Consider the following 21,659-nt stretch of genomic DNA (forward strand, 5'->3'; position numbering starts at 1 on the left):
ACCTTTAAGGGAATTGGTCCATCACAGAGGATGGGCAGGATGTGAAGCCTGAAAGTTTTGAGTTCTCCATGTTTGGGAGCTTTGGTACAGAGATTGTTTGTATCAGGTGAGAGAGGGGCAACTCGAGCCATCAATACGCTGTCAAGATGGGTTAACACGATCACAGCAATTGCAGATGGAGGTCATCAAAGGTGTGGTGGAGAAATTCAGAAGCTTTCACTGAAGCGAACAAAGGATATCACTCGGCCTTCACGCCCTCCTTCAGGGAGAAATGGGAAAGCACAGAGCACAAGCACAGCCCTGACAGACCTTGCTACTCAGGAAGTCTCTGGTCTCATGTCCATAAGGCAGGCGTGCACCTCCTGTGTACTCTACACTGTTAGGGTATGTCTACACTACCCTCCTAGTTCGAACTAGGAGGGTAATGTAGGCATACCACACTTTCAAATGAAGCCCGGGATTTGAATTTCCCGGGCTTCATTTGCATAAGCGGGGAGCCGCCATTTTTAAATCCCCGCTGCTTCGAACCCCGTGCAGTGCGGCTACACGGGGCTCGAACTAGGTAGTTCGGACTAGGATTCCTATTCCGAACTACCGGTACACCTCGTTCCTCGAGCCGAACTACCTAGTTCGAGCCCCGTGTAGCCGCGCTGCACGGGGTTCGAACCAGCGGGGTTTTAAAAATGGCGGCTCCCCGCTTATGCAAATGAAGCCCGGGAAATTCAAATCCCGGGCTTCATTTGCAAGTGCGGTATGCCTACATTACCCCGCTAGTTCGAACTAGCGGGGTAGTGTAGACATACCCTTACATACTTGAAGCACATTTACCTCAGAACCATATCCAATGATGACTTAAAAACCTGTTATGTTATCCAGAAAGTCTGACATGCATGGAAAAAACTCTAGTGCCATGCAAAGTACAGAATCAAGCAGAAAATGTCTGATTAGTAAATATCAATATAGTCTAAGGCCTGAGAACAATGTTGGTAATTACCATTGTTGGATTTCTTAAACCCTACCACATACATTCAACATGGGATACAAAGTGCCTGGCAACACAACAGACATTCCTGCTTAGACCAGAAACTCTCAAGAACCTCTGGCTCAATACATTTAGGCGAACTAAGAGCTTCATTGAGCCAGTCATTATGGTAAAATTGGTCAGAGTAGATAAAAACTCTTAAATTTGGCTATAGAGCCAATCATAACTGTATTAACCCTTCAGAGACTTTGGTAATGAGCTTGGAAACTACAATTTTTATCCTAACTCGTACAGAGACCAATGACAAAACTCCCATTTGGGGGATCCGAATTCTTACACTCCAGGGGCGCCTCAGGAGATCACTGAAGTCAGTTGAAGCCCTAGAAGAAGAGCTCACTACACAGAATCATGCTGAGTTTAGATTCTTACATCACTTGTAACAGCCAGAGGGTGACTCAATTAATGGTCTCTCCTTTGTCCTGTTTTGCTCTAGATCAAACATACAGATAATTATGAATTATAATAAGGGCTTTAGCTTTCAGGGTAAATTTGCATAGATAAGAGCATGTCTATGGGCTAGGCTGTTTTATGCTCAATAATCAATGAAATTTCTGCAGAGTGAAGGGAGACAGACTATGGGTAAAATCACTCCTCTATTAGATGATTTTTCTGCTTGTGAACCTGCAAAACTGTTTTTTTCTGTTAGGAGCTACTGATGTTTTATTAAGAAGTTCTCAGAGCAGACGAAACGGTGGGTCTTGGCAAAGCCGTTACACATTTGAGCTAACTTACCTGCAATTGCACTCTGTGTGTAACTGGGTGGAATTTGGTCCACTAAACCCAAGGAAATAGCTGCATAGCTCACCAGGAACATATTGAAATACCTTAAGAGGGCACTGCCTAGGATGTGAGAAGCTAATAAGGTTACTTTGAAAGAACTCGCTTTTGTGAAAATGCCACTTTTTACTCTCAGGCTCAATATGGCAAGTAGGATTTTCTCGCGCTCTTGGGCAGCGTCCAGCAGAAAAAAGTTCAAAAGCAAAATCTTTTCATCAGAATTACAAGGGAATCAAAGGAAGATTTTGGTGTTCAACCTGTTTAAAGCATTTCAATGGGGACGGCTGCATAGAAGCGGCAACTGATATTAATAGAGAAATGACCCCGAAGAGCAAGTATATTGGGGTCTTTTCTATTTCTGTGGAAGGGAAAAAGTGTTTAGATGAGATCTGGACCATTCGAGCAGCCTAAGTAGCCATTTCCATGCTAAATTTCTATTTTTCTTTCGGAGGAAATGGGAGTCTAGTGGTTTGTGCACAGGGGTCAGCATCCCTAAGCTCTTCCCTCAGCTCAGCCCCTGACTTGCTGCATCACCTTAAATAGGTCACTTGGGGTCAGAGTCTCCATTATTTAGGCACCTAAATATGCTGATAGATGCTAACTCCCATTGATTTTAGTGGGAGTTGGGTGCCTATTTACATCTTTAAACATCTAAGAATCGTTTAAAATCTGGTCCCTATCTGTAATAGGCTTACTTTTTCCTTCTTCACTTACATGTCTGTGAGGATTAATTAATTCTAGAGCTGTCACGAGATTAAAAATATTAATTGGGATGAATTAATAGAACAATAGAATACCATATATTTAAATATAGTTGCATGGTTTCAAACATTTATTTCAATTATAATACGTAGTATTAAGAATTATATTTAATACTTTAAATTTAAAGAAACAGTATTTTTTCAAACTGAAGTGTAGGAGCATAAGCTTTCATGGGCAAAGACCCACTTGTCAAAGGTTAATTACTATTTACTCCTCCTAGGGGATAACTATTTTAACATCTGACGAAGTGGGTCTTTGCCCACGAAAGCTTATGCTCTTACACTTCAGTTAGTCTATAAGGTGCCACAGGACTCCTCGCCGCTTTTGCAGATTCAGACTAACACGGCTCCCCCTCTGATACTTGACAGTATTTTTCAATTCACCTAGTACAGCTGTGGTCAACCTGCGGCTCTTCCCCCCTTAAAGTGCGGCTTGTGAAGCCTCCCCCGCAGCTCGTGAAGCAGCCCCTGTGCCCCTAGAAATGGCCCCCAGTTCCCTGAGCTCACAGGGTGCCGGGGAGCCATCCAGCATGGTGAAGCAAAATGGCTGGCCCACGGGAGCCTGATGTGACCAAAAAGCCAACCCTGAGGCTTTTTTAAAGGGGCAGTGTCTTTCTTTTTTCTTGAGTAAATGTGTCTGGGGCTTTTTTTTCCTTCTTGACAACACTTCTCCCCGGCTCTTTGCGCTATCTGCACAACTACTTTGGTTCTTTGTCTGTAACGGGTTGGCAGCCTCTGACCTAGTAAAAATACTGTAGTGCAATCTCTTCATCACGAAAGCTGAACTTACAAATGTAGAACTACATAGAAAAAATAATTGCATTAAAAAATAAAGCAGTATAAAACTTTGGAGTTGAAAACCCTCTCAGACCTACTTCTTGCTCTGTCAATCAAGTTTGGTTACCATTTGCTGGAGATAAAGCTGCCTGCTTGTTTAAAATGTCATCTGTGCTACAGATTCATATGTTCCTTCATGCTTCAGCCACTGTTCCCGAGGACAAATGTCAATACTATGATGGATTTTGCTGAATAACGATCCAAAACACAGTGGAAAACGAATGCATATTCATTTTCATCATCTGAGTCAGATGCCAGCTGCAGAAGGGTTTTTTGTTTTGTTTTTGTTTTGTGCTGGTTCGGGTTCTGTAGTTTCCATAGCTGAGTGTTGCTCTTTTAAAACTTCTGAAAGCAGGTTCCACACCTCAGCCCTCTCAGATTTTGGGTGGCACTTCACATTCTTAAACCTTATTCTTAAAACCATTCTTTGTGTTTTGTCATATCTGCTGTGAAAGTGTTCTTAAAATTAACGACATCTGCTGGGTCATCATCTGAGACAGCTGTAACATGAGGTATATGGCAGATTGTAGGTAAAAAAAAGAACAAGAGACATACAATTCTGCCCAAGGAGTTCAGTCACAAATTTTATTAATGCCCCGGTTGTTTGTTTTTTAACAAGCATCCTCAGCATCAGTGTTCCTTCGAATTATTTCCATCCATGCACGGAATACATTTTGTTATCTGCACCAAGGCATGTGTGGACGTGCACCACCAGTAAAAACATATGCTGCCTGCTGTAGGCAGCTGTTATCGCTCTGCTAATCAGCTAGGTGGCATTTGAATCTCTCCTGGGTGGCCACCCAAACCCTCAGTTTACAGGGAATACTGCTCAGTATGGAATGATGACCTCTGGTATGGTGCCTGAAGCATAAAGGGCCAACAAATGTTTACTATATCCGGCACCTAAATACCTTGCAACACACCTGCTACAGAAGTGCCAGGCAAACATCTGTTCTCACTTTCAGGTGACATTGTAAATAAGAAGTGGGCAGCATGATCTCCCCCAATGGCCAACAAACTTGTTTCTCTTAGCGATCGGCAGAAGAAGAAGTAGGACTGTGTGGACTTGTAGGCACTGAAATTTTACATTGTTTGTTTTTGAGTGTAGTTATGAAACAACCCCCGCAATCCCACACATTTGTAAGTTACACTTTCACGATAAAGAGATTGTACTACAGGACTTGTATGAGGTGAATTAAAAAATACTATTGCTTTTGTTTATCATTTCATAGTGCAAGTATTTGTAACCAAAAATAATATCAAGTGGCACTTTATCCTTTGTATTCTGTGTTGTAACAGAAATTAATATATTTGAAAATGTAGAAAAACATCCAAAATACTTAATACATTTCAAATGGTTTTCTATTGTTTAATAGTGCGATTAATTGTGATTTTTTTTTAATGACAGTTTTCTGAGCTAATCATCGGAGTTACCTGCGATTAATCAACAGCCTTAATTAATCCATGTGCATAGAGTGCTTTAGCATCCTCTGGTGGAAGCCACTATTTAAAGTGCAAGTAATTAACATTATTATACCTAGTATACCCATGGTTGAACACATTCACTAAGATCTTCCCCCACCCCCATCAAAGGAGATCCCATTCTTCACCAAAGTACCAAACTCTCTTTATATTAATGCATTTGATTAAGAAAAGCATCAGCAGGTCGGGACAGATACTGAGAGAAGAATCCACTACAAATCAAGTGTCAAGGTATCTATCCTCTTGGTGGCTCCTGTGGCTTTAATGAAGCTTGAGTGTCTTTTCACAATTGCATTTTTGTAATGGACCCTTTCAGCTGTGACAGCAGGGGTCGGTTTTCAGTGCGTCAGGAAGTAAGACCAGCCTTCCTTGCTCTTTAGTGATGATGAAGCCAGTACCAAGTGGTCTAATAAGGACGCAGTTCATATACTGCATTAACTAGTATTATTTGTATTACCGTTATGCCAAAGAGCCCTAGTCGTGGGCCAGGAGCAATAGCTAACTAAATATGCTGGGCCCCCCGTTTTCAGCACCCTGCACCCAAGAGGGAAGTCAATGGTTAATCAGTAAGCATCACCTTATTGGGTGATGCTTACTGATTATGGTTAATGGGTGGGGCTGAAGCAGCCCCTTGTCCACTGCGGGCAGGTGGCTGCACCAGCCCACAACAGGCAGGGGGCGCGTTAGCCCAGCTGGAGCAGGCCCCATCTGTGGCAGGCCCTGCTCCGACGGGCCGCAGGCAGCGGCACTCCAGGGCTATGTCTACACTTGCGGCTTCTTGCGCAAGTAATATGCAAATGAGACACAGCGTGGAATATCGCTGAGCCTCATTTGCATACTAATGAGCCACCATTTTTTTTCAGAAGAGGCTCTTGCGCAGGAGGAGCGTCTACACTGCCCCTTCTTGCGCAAGAAAAACCCTCTTTGCGCAATGCCGTTACACCTATTCCTTTTCAGGAAGAGCGGCATTGCGCAAGAGGGTTTCTTGCGCAAGAAGGGGAAGTGTAGACGCTCCTTCTTGTGCAAGAGCCTCTTCTGAAAATAATGGTGGCTCATTAGGCATGCAAATGAGGCTCAGCGATATTCCACACTTAGCCTCATTTGCATATTACTTGCGCAAGAAGCCGCGAGTGTAGACATAGCCCAGCAGTCCCGCACCCGCCTCCATCTAATTGGTTAACCGGTTAAACATAATGTTTGACAGGTTACCTTACTTAAATGTGATTTTATATCCCTAGCACTTATCACTCTATCAACCCAGATTCCAACCCAATCCTGCTTAGCCCCACTGTCACCCCAAAGTTATACTGATGCCCCTGCAAATACCCCGTGGCCCTACATACCCTACCTCACTCTCCGTGCCTCTCTCAGCCACCAAGCCTCCCACCCCACCGTGATATTGCCTGGTGCACCAAGGAGCCAAGACAGCCCGGCCAAGTCCTTTTTGTCCCCCTGTCTGCTCCTAGCTCCCCCCTATGTCATGTTCAAGTCTCCCTTTGTACGCCCCCAGTTTTCCATCTCTTCCACATCAGTCCGGCTGCCCAGCCAGTCTCAGGGGCTCTGTGCTGAGCAAAGGCAGTGAAAGAGGAGACAGGTTAGAAACCAGTCAGAACAGAACTAGCCTGCAGAAGCCCCAGGGCTTTTCCTAGCAGAGAACAAGTATTGAATGAAAAGAATGTGTCTCTTACTGCTAAACTGGGGGTTTGGAATCTCTACTCTCCCTGCGCCAGGATGCAAATGTCTTTGCGTTTGGAGCTGGTCAGGACTCTTGTTTTTTAGCCAGGGGGTCCCAACAGAACATGAGGCTGCCAGGGGGAATCTCAACAAGGTCTTATCTTCAAATGTTTCCTCTGCACAGTTATTAAATATTGGAGGCAACTCTACTCTCTCAGGTACTTAGCATTAGAAAAGGTACAGCGAAGTGCAGCAGGAGCATGGAACAGCTTCTGGATGAGGAGAGATCAAACACAAGTATTTTTTCATACTATGCACAGTCGACCCATGGAGATCATTGCCAGGGGGCGTTGTGAGGCCCAAAACTATAATGGGGTTAAGAAAAGAATTACTTAAATTCCTGGTGGATCAGTGGCTGTTAGCCAAGACGGGCAGGGATACGATGCCATGGGCAGCGGGTCCCTAAATCTCTGTCTGGTGGAAGCTGGAACTGGATGACTGGGAATGGATCATTCAGCAAACTGCTCTCTTCTGTTAATTCCCTCTGAAGCAGCTGGCATGGTCCCTGACCTAGATGCTGGACCTTTTGTCTGACCCAGTATGGCTGTTCTGATGCACTCATACAGCCCCCATTACCTCAGCCTCACAATCTTTAATGTATTTATTCTTGCAGCCTGCCAGTGAGGTAGGGAAATGCTATTATCCCCTTTAGAGAGTGCTAGCATACAAAAAACCAGAGATGAGTGTCTCTTCTTCTCTCATCCCCATCTCTTAACGTTCTTCGCTGTAACTGTGACTTAAAATGACTGACCAGCCTGGTCTGAAAGTTTCGCTCTCCTTGCCCTTTTGATCCTAATCCACCTTGTTCAGATGCTGCTTTGCACGGATGCCAACCCAGCACCCCTGCACAGCGCCTCCCAGTCATGCTAAGAAGGCCCCACGTGGAGACTGGACAAGGCAGAGGAACAAGATCTAGACTAACATGGATACAAAGAGCTCTTTCTATTCGTACCTCAAATGCTGATGAGTTTGTTTCTGATCTGTAGAGGAGAGGGTGGATAAATCTCCTAGGTTATTCAGATTTGTGCATGATTTTCATCAGATGTGACATCCATGAGCTATCTAGGGTGGAAATGGCCACTACTAGAGAGGGAAGAGTGCCTCTTTGGTGGTGAAAGGACAGGACTCCACACCCATTTCCTACTGAATATGCCAGCGATGGAGACAGGTGGGTGTGACATGTTCTTTTGTTTATACAAGCAGAAGACACACGCTAATACTGTGACATATTCTGCATAAGGAAGGGATGGCCACGGTTCCATCTTAACATCCTCCAACTATCTCACTCGAGAAGGTTGGACACACATGTCCATGGACTGCAATTACAGAAAATGGAACTACAGCTTGAACCTCTCTAGTCCGGCACCCTGGAGACCTGACCGGTTCCGAACGAGAGAATTTTCCGGACCACAGGAGGTCAATATTGTCTAGTAGCATTACCAACACTTCCACTGCTTGCTAGGGTAAATTAGAACTAAATAATAGAACAGAACACTGAGTGCACGTCTAGACTGCCTGCGGCTTTCGAAAGAAGATATGCAAATTGGGTGGGAATTTGCATATCTTCTTCCAATTCCGTTTTCAGAAGAGTTTTTTTTATTTAACAAAGCAGTCTAGATGCTTTTCTCCCCAAAAGAACTGTGTCTAGGCTGCTTTTGTTTTTTTGAAAAAACTCTTCCGAAAACGGGATCGGAAGAAGATACGCAAATTCCCGCCGATTTTGCACATCTTATTTCGAAAGCCGTGGGCAGTCTAGATGTGCCCTGAGGGGAAGACCTGGAGCCAATTTCGGCGCTCAGATTCACGTCAATGCGACTGGGAGAAAAAACTGGCCTTCTGGATGCTCTGCATTTCTCTTAACAGATAACATTTTTGGTTTTGACATTAAAAAAGTTGTTCGGGGACCAACAGATTTATCCTGGGCAAGGTGTGAGTGTGTGTGTGTGTTGGGGAGGCGGGGTCCACGCTCCTGAAGGGGGCAGAGCTTTGGGCAGAAGGGACAAGTCTGGGGAGTGAGTCCTCAGCGCTGCCCGGAACATGCCAAGCCCCCCCCCCTCCAAGCAGACATCAGAGCTGCCCGGAACTCACTGTGTGGCACACCAATTGCAATTTAAAGGGCCCAGGGCTGCACAGTGGCAGCTGATGGCTCCAGACCCGCCCCCCCACTTCCCATTGGCGGGCCCGGTTGAAACCAATGGGGTGAATTGTCTAATGAAGGCACGATATTTCACGGCGAGAGTCAAACTGCAGCATGATAATTGTCCCGAAGCAGCATGGACATTGCAAACCTCTCTGAAGACAAATCAGAATCTTGTGGCAAACACCCCTCGACAGTATCCCCCTCATTCAATCAGAGCCTGTCCACAAAACGCGTGACTTCATTCAATACTGAACAGGAGGCTGGGCCTGCCTTACCTGGGATAGGTATAATGGGAATACTCTCATTAGGGACCACTCGAGGCGAGCTGCTGTCCTCCACATAGAAATGAGCCGTCTGAAAACACTTTCTGTTAAAGGAACAGAAAAAAGTTAAGTGCTGTGAAAAATAGCATATAAAAATGCAGTCCACTGTTGCACATGTTCTACCTTGCCATTTCTAGTTACATACTGTCAGATGTTATAGCTCGTTAGTGAAAACATATGTAATCTGAATGTAATTATATTTGTGCTTTCCGTCTGAATTTAATTCACTGCTATCCGGCATATACCACCCTGTTTAGGAGCATACCATTGCTAAGTATTAGTCCACATTAAATTAAGCACTGAAAGTTTAGTGTTGGAGATATACTACATTTCAAACACCCAATTCAGAAAGAAACACACACAATGCTATGGATCAGTTCTCCAATCAAAACTAAACCAAACCGTTCCAAGGGAATATGCACCTACTGTAAAACTTGACGCTGTGTAACAGTGGGCAGCATCTTTCACAGAATATGTAAGGCTGCGTGTTACCCCACTTCCGTTGCCGGCTCAACACAAACAAACTTTAGCTCTCTAAACCCCAATCCTCTTCACAACCTCCGGCTCACACTGAGTCCCAGATGCCGCTGTAGAAAAGCCAAGGGATGCTTAAGCGTGGGCCCCAGAAGCTGGCTCTTAAAAGGCCCAACAAGAAGTCAAATGCTAGAAATCCTGCAAGCAGAACTTGCATCGACTGTGCTGGTTTTACCTGTATTTAATGCAAAGCAGAGAGCACAGGCTGGTCATCCTAGAGAAGGCACTGAGCAGACGAGAAGCAAGAGATGCAAGGCGCTTCTGCATGGTGATGTTAACTGAGGCAGAGTTTTCCAACACCAGCGTCACTGCTCATTGCCGACTTAATGAGCTGCTTGAGGCTGGAACTGAATATTTAATGAGCCTTGCACCGTGTGAGCAGCTATTGTGACAAGAGAGGGGTCTGCTCTCTTCTGTCCGGGGCTCGTAACAATAGCCTCGCCCTACCCTACAGATCCCTCTCGCTGCAGCTTGGAACACACGACCAACTGGCTCCTCAGCACCTGTATAGCGTTAAAACACAGCCCTGATTAAACTTCCCCTTTCTGGGAATTGTTCCTCCTGCTGAAAAATATTTGCATGAAACTTTCTGCCCTGTCATGTGCGTGCCTCCAATTCTGGACATTGTGTTCTGCAGAGAAAGCCCACTCAAGATCGTCGGCTTTGCTGACATTGTCAAACTAATTTATGCTCCATTGTTTCATCCCAGATACAAACCGGAGTGCTCAAAAATCACTGACAAATTCCAACAAGGCTTCATGGCAAAAGAGGCCTCTAAAAGAATCTAAGAGCCCTCCAGATCCATGTTTGCAGAGCAGTGTCATACTAGTTATGGCACTTTGTAAAGTATACAAGTAAGCAAGCTCACATAGGCAACCAGAAAGAGACATTTCACAGCATGGCGTGGTTGTTTTCTTGAAGTGGGCCTTTCTTTTCAAGGAGAGTGGCTTGTACTGTACTAGGGTTATTAATATGGTAAGCAAACTTTGCTAGGGAACACCATGGGGTGAAATCATATATGCGACTCCAAGATGCATGACATATTGCGTGACATTTAAAGAATTAGTTCATTTCCCTGCTCTCCTCAACTCTGCTGCTTTCTTTTTTCAGCAAAAAGGGAATTCCTTTATTTTTTGGCAGCCTTTTCTTTGGACAATGTGCACCCTGGGGGCACACAGCAGAATAAATCAGTCACACACAAGGGGAGAAAGTATGAATATGAAACAGGCAAAATGTTCATGGTTTTGATGCATTCAGGACACTTTTCCCTTGAGTAAATTCTGCAGAAAATCCATGGAGATGTCTCCTGGTAATTGAGGGCTTAAAAATGCATACAGTTTCCCACATGGTAGTTTAATAAAGATAGACTTTTGTATTTATTGATCCTAGGGTTTTTTTTTTGGGAAGCGGGAGTTGGACTTAAAATACATATGAAATGATAGTCCTTTTTATTCATTTATTTATTCTCTTCTCACATATGCAAATTGTGTTGGGTTTTTATATCATCACAAGAGAATCATTTAATAAAAACACAAAATTACTGAATTCTACAGCATAATTACATTGTGTGATGTGCCTAATACACATACGCAATAATATAATATATACCCGTATTAGCAAAAATATATTAATCCTATGGTAAGAGTTTGCTGGTCTAATTTATGCAATAAACAAATACACATTTCTCTTTTTTGGATGTCTCTGTATAGCTGTCATTTAAAACATCATGATGACATAATCAGGTAGTGAGCCAAGTGCTTTGGCTAATTACAAATATATCCCACTACAACAAGTGTGTGTGAGTGTGCGTCTAGGCATGGTATTACACATACAGGCTTCCCTTGTAAATCCTTTTTTCAGATGCTCATAACTTTCTAAAAAACCTCCTTTTCGGCTTTAGATTTCTAATTAAGGTTGTGTCTACCCTTGAAACCCTCTAGCTCCACCAGAGCAGCAGTTCAGCGTAGATGCTACCTACGCTCAATAGCGCTACTCCACCTTCATAAACGGTGGTTGCTCGACTTCGGAAGAATTCTTCTGTCAACCGAGTGCTGCCTACACCACTGCATCACTCAGGAGAGTAGATTTTTCACACCCATAGGCACTATAGTGGGGTCAACCTAATTTTTTTTTAGTGGAGACCCGGCTTTGATGAAAGTCCATTCACCCATTTCAGGCAAGTAAAGGTGAGGCTGCTCTCCAGACTGATGGGTCCAAAAACCCATACAAAATAAGTGAGTCATTTCTAAAGAATGAGTTTTACAGACTCACAGTATGAACTTTCCTTAAAAATGAGGCTAGTAGGTCAGCTCCTTGGCATCCCTACAGTCTCCTTTATGGGGCTCAGCAAAGGGCTTGCGGTTTTTTAGTGCAGTCACCGACCCTCACCCCCACCACAGAGGCGTAGTCACCCATGGGGAGGATGTGGCAGGCCAGGATATATTCCAGTGATGTTGGCCAAAGGAGCAGCCATTTGGGGACGATTGTCCATCGCTGAACATTACAGTAGCTTAAAGCCTCCTCTATAGTAAAGAGAGGGTCCCTGCACCCACCAATCAAAAGGTATATACAGCAAAGAAGGGTCAAATGACTTGCCCAAGGTCACACAGCAGGTCAGTGTCAGAGTTAGGTATAAAACACAAGGCTCCTGAGTCGCAGGCCAAAGTCCTGGCCACAGTGTGTGCAGGATTGGGACCTATAATTGCCAACTGAATACTATACTACTTGTCTATTTGCTTGGGACATCAGGTGCAACTGATACAAAAGACTTACGCCAGACACTTCCTTGACAGCTCGAAGCAGTGTTTTGTGAATTAACAATTGAGCTTTGGCAGTGGCATAAATTATTGCTACAAGCTTACTGAAATACGGGTTCAGAATGACAGAAGCTATTTGACAGGGGTGATTTCAAGTAAATCCTGGTTTTGGTTTTATTGCCACCGAATATCCCTGCTGCAAAGTACCCAGGACTCTTTGTCTTTGAAAGAAAATCAGTGTGCAGTGAAGCAAACTCCTCCCCAGAGCCCCATATGCTTTTTAGGGCTGCTTTTCCCTGGGGTCATATAACCAGAGACCAGACACATAATTGTCACATATGGGGCAAAAATGGAGGAAATAATACTGTGAGATTACCATCGCCACAGAAGGGGAATGGTGGGAGTGTTCGCCAGTCTAAGATTATATTTTAGAAAGTTCTTCCCCCCCTAAGATCCTTTGGAAGAGAGCCACGGGCAAATATGATTAAAGCAAAGTAGCAGGATGCCATGTTTAGAGTCAGGGGAGGTGACTGCCTCCGCAGGACCCTGGGGGTTCATCTAGATCACGGGGAATGGTCGAAAGAAGATATGCAAATTCCACGGGAATTTCCATATCTTCTTCCCATCGCACTTTCGAAAGTAGAGCTCTCGAAAGTGAAAGTATTAAGATGTGGCTTTTTCGACGCAACCCCTTCCCCTTGTCAAAAAGCCATGTAAACCTCCTTTTTTGAGGAAGAGCGGCTTTTTGACAAGGGGGGGGGGGGGGGAGTTCGCCAAAAAAGCCACGTCTTAACTACTTTCACTTTCGAAAGCTCTGCTTTCAAAAGTGTGATGGGAAGAAGATATGCAAATTCCCTGGGAATTTGCATATCGTTTTTCGACCGTTCCCCATAGTCTAGATGAGCCCTGGGCAAGATGTGGGAGGGCACTCTGCGCTCCTGCAAGGGGCAGGGCTGGGGGGAGCCAGCCCTCAGCACCGCCAGGACCACAGCTTGCACCCCCGTCAGCCCTCAAAGCTGTCTGGAGCGTGCAGCGCAGTGCTCCGGCGGTGATTTAAAGGGCCCAGGTCTCCGGTTACTGCCACAGTAGCAGCTGCTGGGAGCCCCGGGCCCCGTGGCACCTGCCCCCTTTTGCCCCTCCATCGGCAGGCCTGTTCAGGGCGATGCTGCCTTATCTTTGCACCACAGCATCAAAAGTCTGCCAAGGGACCAGCCTGAGCGGGTGTGTTAAAGGCGTGTCCCATCTTTGCTTAGCAAAATAACTGAGGGCTTGAAGCAGCTACTGTTCTAGTCTATTTTCGACTGAAAGCAAGATGGGGCACTTGGTCAGCATAAGGACCCAGAGGTAAAATGCTCCTGATTTTCATGCACGTGATTCAAGTTACCTAGCTAGGACCCTCCAGGACAAACGCCCAGCGCCCTCTGAAATCAATGGGAGCCCAAGAAATAGATCCGAGGGCAAACTCTGGCTCTTAGTCCTTTGTCCTCTGAGCATCTTCAGCTCCTCACTGACGGCGAAGGGAGCGGCATTGCTCAGAGCCAGCCGGTCTGGGCGGAAGTGGGGGAGGCAACTGGCAGGCCTTGCAGTCGTTTGCCTCGGCCACAAGAATGGTGAGTGGCTGCACACATGCAAACAAGCAGAATGGGGCTTCTCCAAATTCAGGGAGACCTGGCCCTGTGCGTTTTCAGTTTGGTTAGCGTCAGCCCGACTGGCTGTGGCCGTTAGGAGTTACTGCAATGTACCTCCTGAACAACAACCAGGACCCCTTGACTATTCTTAAAGCAGCTTCTGGCATTACTAGCTAGGCCGTTATCTGGCTTGTTGTACTTCTGCTGGGGACAGTGACCAGGTGAGGGGCAGTGTGTTAGTTGTGCACTTGATGTTGTTATTTGCATTACGACAGCATTTGAGAGCCCTAGTCACGGATCAAAACTCCACTGTGCTAGTTTACGCTCTGGACACTAAGTAGGAGGATGTGAGCAGCTTGGTCAGGACAGTCCAACAGGGTGGTGTTAGCAGACAGGCAGGTCTTACCCTGCTGGGGGTGATTATTACCCATAAGCACCCTTTCATTAATTGTGACTTTATAGAAACTACTTGGATTCATAAAGAAACTGTCAGTAAGTTACTGCAGCCCAGCCTCCTCCCACACTGGGACACTAACGTGTCTGGCTGCTACTGGGTGTGACGTAGTGGGGGTACTTGCTGGGCTGTGGTGACCCCTGCTGTCTGGAGCAAGACCCAGCAGGGAAAACCTCACTATGCAAAGGTAGTGCCAAACTTGTTGAACCAGTGGCCAGACACCCCCCATGGAGAGGAACAAAGGAAGGTGGAAGGCTGCCCTGACTGGGGGGCAGGGCTGGAAGGGAATTTAGTTAGTTACTGTCTGGGAGATGGAGGAGAGCCTAGGGAAAGAGGCTGGAGTTTAGGGGCCCAGTCTCCCCCATCTCAAGGGGGCCTGAGGCATCCTAGCCCAGCTCTGTGACCAGACTACATCTGTGCTGTGCTGTATCCTGGAGAGGCAATAAACTTCCTCTAGCCCACCGGCTGGTGCAGTCTGTTTGTGCCATTTCGGGGTGCAGGAGACGGGGGACCCCAACGCGCCGTCACACTGGGAGATGGACCATACAGCCTAGAATGTATTTTCTGAGAAGCATCATGGTCTAGAAAGCAGAGAACATAGGAACGGCCACATTGGGTCAGACCAAAGGTCCATCCAGCCCAGTATCCTGTCTGCCGATAGTGGCCAATGCCAGGTGTCCCAGAGGGAGTGAACAGAAACAGGGAATCATCAAGTGATCCCTCTTGTCCCCCTTCCCAGCTTCAGGCCAACAGAGGCTGGGGACTGGTAGTCAAGAAACCTGAGACACATACCTAGCTCTACCATCACCCAGTGAGTGACCCAGACTGCAGAGAACAGGGCAGGGGTGGACTCCCGCTGGGTTTATTCATTTAACCTTGAAACTTGAATGTAAGACTTGCCACGCCATGGCAGGTTATCCCAATCTGCCTACAGCTGCGTTCTTTCCTTTTCTTTTGAAGTGTCTGGTTCTGGCTTCTCTTGAAAGCAATATGCTGGACTAGATGGCAGCTGGCTCCAAACCCTGACAGCAGTTCCTAAATTCTAGATCCCTATCTAGAGCGGAACACTGGAAGATGCATTTGTTTGTAATGAAGACAATAAATACTTATTCTGGAGGAACAAAGAGATGGAAAACTCCTATTCATAACACAGCATACACAACAGATGCTGAAGAACGACCGATGGAGAAATAGCTATAAAAATTCTTCATTCAAAATACAGTGGTAATGTTGCCATGAGTACAAAGGCGTTTGGGGTTTAGTCAACTGCTCACCTGTCCAGTGTTCGTGATTCAGGGAAATGAAATGTTTTTTTCTGTGCTGTATTGTCCTCCAGGAGCTTTGGTTGGTAGGACACATTTACCACACAGTTCAGAGTTCCACTCTATTTTTATTTTTGCTTTTCTGTTGTTGCCCTTGCATTTGCTCCTTCAAGTCTCCCAAGCTTTTAGAAACATTGCAAAAAGTATATGCTACATTTTCTCTCCATGACAGCTGCCCTCATCTTTGGGCATTTGTGACAGGGACAAAGTTTGTGTGTTTATGCACAAACACACACAAAAACTTATTGCACACTCTCAGGGAACATCTACACAACAACATTATTTCGAAAATAGTCCACGTCTACACAGCAGGCAGGTATTTCAAAATAATGTCAAAATACTGTCAAGCTAGAGGACTTCTTACTCTGGCTCCTGTAACCCTCAGGCTACATCTACACTGCGGGCTTCATGCACAAGAACTGTTTTGCACAAGAGTTCTTGCACAAAAGGTCTTGTGCAAGAGCGTGTCTACACTGGCATGTGCTTTTGCGCAAGAGCGTCCATGGCAGTGTGGACGCTCTCTTGCGCGAGACAGCTCTGATGGCCATTTTAGCCATTTGAGCTCTTGCACAAGAGGGCTTATTCCTCGTAGGGAGAGGAATAACTCTTGTGCAAAGAAGCCCTCTCTTCTGACGCTTTACTTTAATTTACTTGCACAAGAATGCATATGCAGTATAGATGCTCCTCAAGTTTTCCGACTGTTCTTGTGCAAAAAGCCTGCCGTGTAGACATAGCTTCATTGTACGAGGAGTAAGGGAAGTCAGAGGAAGAGTGCTCTATTTCGAAATAAGTGCTGTGTAGACGCTTTCAGTTTCGAAATAAGCTATTTCAAAGTAAGCTACACAATTGATGTAGCTCAATTTGCGTAGCTTATTTTGAGTTAAGCCCTGCTGTGTAGATGCACCCTAAAGGTGCAATTTTTGCATGTTTTCCAGCAAACAGAGTGCAGAGCCATGTCTGATGGAACACAGTACAGAGCATGCAGGAGGTTAAGCTTATCAGTTGTGCACCGCTCTGCCCTTTAAAGCAGGTTCACCGTTCCTCAGCGGACATTTGTCAGCATCAACATTGGCAACGACTTCTCAGCACAAGATCCAAAGACTGAAAGAGCAGAAATGCTGCAGATCAGAACGAAGTCACTGGCAGACCCGACTCTGGGAGTTTGGACAACAACTGCCAGCAGTGCGCAAAGCTCTAGCCAGGGTCATCAGTCACTGACTTTTATGAGCAATAAAACTGACTTCAGTATAAAAAGAAAATAGCGAGACAAAGAGAATATAGAAGCAGAACTGATGTGCTGAATATTAACAAGTGACTAGAGAGGAGCTATGAGATTACACACATCCTTTCCCCTTATGCTAAGAATTATTTGCATTCTCCTCCTTCATAAAGGGTACAATCGAGCTAAAATCTTCATCTTACGAGAGTATTTTGTTTCCAGTGTCTTCTTGGCTTAAAACCAACCAACAAACAAAAACCCCATCCTGCAGCACACTGGCAGAACGATATAAGAAGCTACAAGCACTCTTAAGAAACCTCCTCCAAATGGAAACAGACATCAGAGACAAGCAAATGCTAGAGATGTAATACCGAGAATGCTGCCTTCACACACAAACTGTGGAATTATGTAAACTTGGCAACATGTAAAGCAAAGAGCGAATGCGTTGCTGGAACAAGAGGAAAATTTCCCATTACATCTGTATAAGCTGGATTCTCCTGGGTCTGACTCATGAAGATGATTTTCCTTCTCCTCACAAACTAATTTCTGCCTGTTATCGTTTTCTTGTGCAAGGCAGTATTGTGGTAGTGTTAATCGCAGGATATTAGAGGGATAAGTTGGGTGAGGAATTATCTTTATTGAACTCACTTCTGTTGGTGAGAGAGACAAGCTTCTGGGCTTACACAGAGCTCTTCAGGTCTGGAAACTCACCTTTGTTTTACAGCTCAGTGTAAACATAAAACTTGTCTCTCTCACCAACGGAAGTTGGTCCAATAAAAGATATTACCTCACCTACCTTGTCGTTCTTGTGCAGGGTAGGTCAGAAGAGCCAATACAGGACCTGAACAGATTTCAGAAGTTTCCGATGCTCTGCAATCTCTATCTGGTTATATTGGCATAAAAACAGACCATCCAATTCCACTTCAGTTCCTTTGGGTATTTCCTTACAGGAGCAAGTTATTACACACTCAATTAGTCCCTCTAACCATTCAGAATCACACAAGCTTTGCTAATCATCTTTTCACAGATGGAAAGAAAAACAGCACTTTTTCATAATCAGCTTTATGGAAAAGACAACCAACATTGAAAGATATTAAGCAATAATACTGAAGTAACCTAAAGAGTATTAGAATGCTCATTAACTGGGTACCCCTTATGCTGATATGAAAATTTCTTCCGTGCACGTTAACAATGTATCGCTACCTAATAATTAAAAACATGTTGGGGGTTCAATTAGCGTCTATGCCTTTACTGTCACTCTTCTTTCTATTCAAAAACAATCATAAAGTTGCTAAGCAGGTTAACATTTGGGGGTTTTAATGCAGAAATAACAGTATTTAAAGAGGCACACAGATCCCGTTCTCTGTAGAGAAGTAGTTTATCATGCCATTTCCAAAGGCCAACAGGAACAAGCCAGCTGATGCCTATCAAATAGGTAAGCAAGGTAATGTTTTTCTTTCCCAAACAGGTTTGTGGTGTGTATATTCAAAATATGCACACGTGTTGTGAACAAGGAATTAGCCATATTAAATGCACCCCTGTTCCGCGTAGTGGTTAAGTGAAAGATTTATAGGGGTGCAGAATTCACTTCCTGTGAGTCTCTCATTCGACATGGGGCACACAAAGTAATTCATATTAACAGCACAAGTGTATTATGCTGAAATGATGTGTCCAGACTAGAGCTAATTTTACTGCATAACCTTTCTAAAAATAAGCTAAGCACAGAAGTGGCACTTATTTAAATATAAAGATACTGATTTCATGGATCACTCTACTCGCAATGCAGCAGCTTATAACACCCGTTTGGAGTGGGATGCTGCTTTTAGACCCAGTCGACAAGCTCCATGTAGTTTATACTTAAAGCTACAGAAGTGGAAAGTGGGGAAAAGCTTAGCATAGTTTGTGTCTGCTTAGCATAACTCTACTGTGCTCTGCCTCCGGCTCAGCTGCTCGTGGCTTTGCGGCACGAGGATGCTAGTGGGAAGAAGGGAAGGAATAAAATGAGGGGATAAAAGGAAGTAGGCGAGAATTAAAGACATGATCCCTATTAAAGAATACAAAGGGTTAAAACTTTCCACCTGCAAATCACTTTGTCTCTCAGGAGTTGTGACTTTTGGGTAGAGAAGGAGAGCTGAAGTAGTATGGTGCTGCCTGCTTGGAGTGGCACTCGGTCACTCCCTAGTGGCGGCTAGGCCAGCTAAAGATTGACATGCCTTCTCCAGCCTCGGCTAAGAAAAACAGGCCTATTAGCTCTGGTAGTAGAGGCTGGTGCATTAAGTTCAAGAGATTCTAGGTTTGAATCCCTCTGCTGACAGCCCCCCAAAGAGCATTGGTATTTTAAGTGGTGGTCTGTACTACGCCTCTTAAGTTACGTCTACATTGCAGAGCTATTTCAGGATACTTCCAGTATCCCGAAATAGCTATTCTGTGTCTTTTGAGCAAGCCCATTATTCTGAAATATAACGGGCTTGCTATTCGGATGTCTCCGTAAACCTCGTTCCACGAGAAGTAAGGGATGTTTTGGAATAGCGCTCTATTTCGAAATTTGATGCTGTGTAGATGAGCTATTTCGAAATTAATTAGAAATAAGCTCAAATTGCATAACTTATTTCGAGCTATGGGTGCAGTGTAGATGCACCCTTAGAGACTTGGGCAGAGTCCAGGGGCTGGCGGGGAAAGCTGGTCAGGTTTTCACCTAGGATCATGTGCAGCTGCTCGTAGAAATGGTATGTGTGTGGTGAGACACCAGACCATCCGTCTGTCTCCTTTGCTTTGTGGTAGGACTGCCTCAGCTCCTTGATTTTAATTTTGCACTGCTAGGGGTCCTTTCTCCTCCATTGCCTTTGAGATCTTCATATGGCTATTGGTATTTCTTTTGCAGGTTTGGAGCTTGGAGAGAATGGATTCCTCTCCCCATGCTTCGATGAGGTCCAAGACTTTCTTCACACTGCATGCTTGTGATCATGCCCCTGGGAATCGCAGCTCATGGGATGTCGTGGTCAGGTGCGGTGTACTTGCAGTGCTGACCACACAGGAAATGAAATTCAAACTTTCCCAGGGTTTTTCCTGTTCACCTGGAGAGCAGTAAAGGTGCAAGTTCCAGCCAGAGCAGCCAGAGCAGGGCACCTTCCGGAAGCCAAAAACCTCCACTTTCACCAACGTAAAGTCAACCAGGCAAGGCTGGGAATTGTGTTAATCCTCATGAAATCAGGAGTACCCAACATCGACTGCAGCAGCCCTTAAGGTTAGCAAGACACATCATTTAGAAAATCGACCTTATGCAGCTAAATTTGATCTAAGCTCCTAGCATAGACCAAGCCTTAGCCAAGGCTGTAGCCGACTTATCAGCCCCTAGTTGGCCTTGTCACCACGAGAAGGGGGCAAGTATTTTCAGTCTATATTCGTTGAAAACAAGGGATTCATTTGCAAACCTTGTTCCTCTGATGCCAAGAGATTGTACCAGACAGCCTTGGACTGTAATCTCCTTTGCTCAAAGGCTGTCTCCTTTTCTGCAGTGCACAGAGCCGAACAATGTGTGCAATAAACATTTACAAAAATGGTATTTATATGGCTAAAGAGCTTTAGACATTATGACATGTGCATGGAAGATGATTTCACAACCCCCCCCTTCTTAACATCATCAGCTGTGCAACCAGAAAAAGTGCCCAGGTGGCCAATGATGTAATGCATTTACAAAGCCGCTCCACTGCAAATTGTAAGTGGCTAATTCTTAGTTTAACCCAGCATAAACATTTTCCATGCCCTTCTCCCATCTTCCGAGTGTCCCCTGAGAACAGCAAAGGCAATTGCAAAATCTTATTTGTGATGCCACTAGCTCCTGTAACACTTGGCAACTAATTATTCTCGTTGTGACCTTTGACAGTTACAAGAGTCAGAACCCCGCCTCCCCATCAATATCTTGTGTTGATAACACTTGGCAGTTTCACATGTGACTGAGGAGGTTTTTCCTTCAGTATTTTCCACCAAAAGAGAGTATGCTGTCAGGCATATGCATTGCCACCCAAATGACGTAGAGGAGAAAGCAAGGTATAAAAATCTATAGGCAGTATTTTAACATAGTCTTTAAAGATGAGGTATAGATGAGATACTAAAAAGCGTATCTGTATTCACGTTTTTCTCCATGAGCCAAACACGTATTTAGTGAAATGAATAGATGTGGAATGTTGCAAAGCTACAAATGTTGCAACAAATTACCTAGCTCAGGGGCAGGCAATAATTTTTGAGGGGGGGGCCACTTCATGAATTTCAGAAGCGGTTGTGAGGCCACCCTGGAAGGGGCGGAACCAGGAGACTTTGCATGCTCCCCCACCCACAGACCCTGACTGGCCTGTGGGCAGGGGGGCCTGGGAAGTCTTTGCCCCCTGCCCTGCCAGGGGCGCATGGCGCCTAGAGAGAATTGCCATCTGTTTTGAACATCTGGCAGTTCCTTCGGGTGCCGCGTGCCCCTGGTGGAGGGAGGAGACTTTGCATGCTCCTCCGCCCCAGGTCTCGATTGGCCTGGGGGCGGGAGGAGTAGCTGTAGACTGGATCGAAGGGCTTGGCAGGCTGGATGCAGCCCACGGCTGGATACTGCCTTGCCCACCCCAGCCTACCTAGTGCATTTTCTACTGTGTATCATGGGTTAAATTG

The 21,659-nt window shown here is 45.1% G+C and overlaps 1 protein-coding gene across 5 annotated transcripts in view; it reads right to left on the minus strand.

Annotated features, from left to right (window-relative positions):
- PTPRG (protein tyrosine phosphatase receptor type G) overlaps positions 1-21,659 on the minus strand; it is a 659,416-nt gene that overhangs the window by 68,267 nt on the left and 569,490 nt on the right. For all 5 annotated transcript variants that reach the window (XM_075938464.2, XM_075938462.2, XM_075938461.2 and 2 more), the window contains one exon: positions 9,049-9,140. In XM_075938464.2, the coding sequence (XP_075794579.2) occupies positions 9,049-9,140 (92 nt within the window). The remainder of the gene's footprint in view (positions 1-9,048; positions 9,141-21,659) is intronic.

This window comes from Pelodiscus sinensis, chromosome 11 (assembly GCF_052426305.1).
Source record: "Pelodiscus sinensis isolate ZL-2025 chromosome 11, ASM5242630v1, whole genome shotgun sequence".
Classification (NCBI taxonomy): Eukaryota; Metazoa; Chordata; order Testudines; family Trionychidae; genus Pelodiscus; species Pelodiscus sinensis.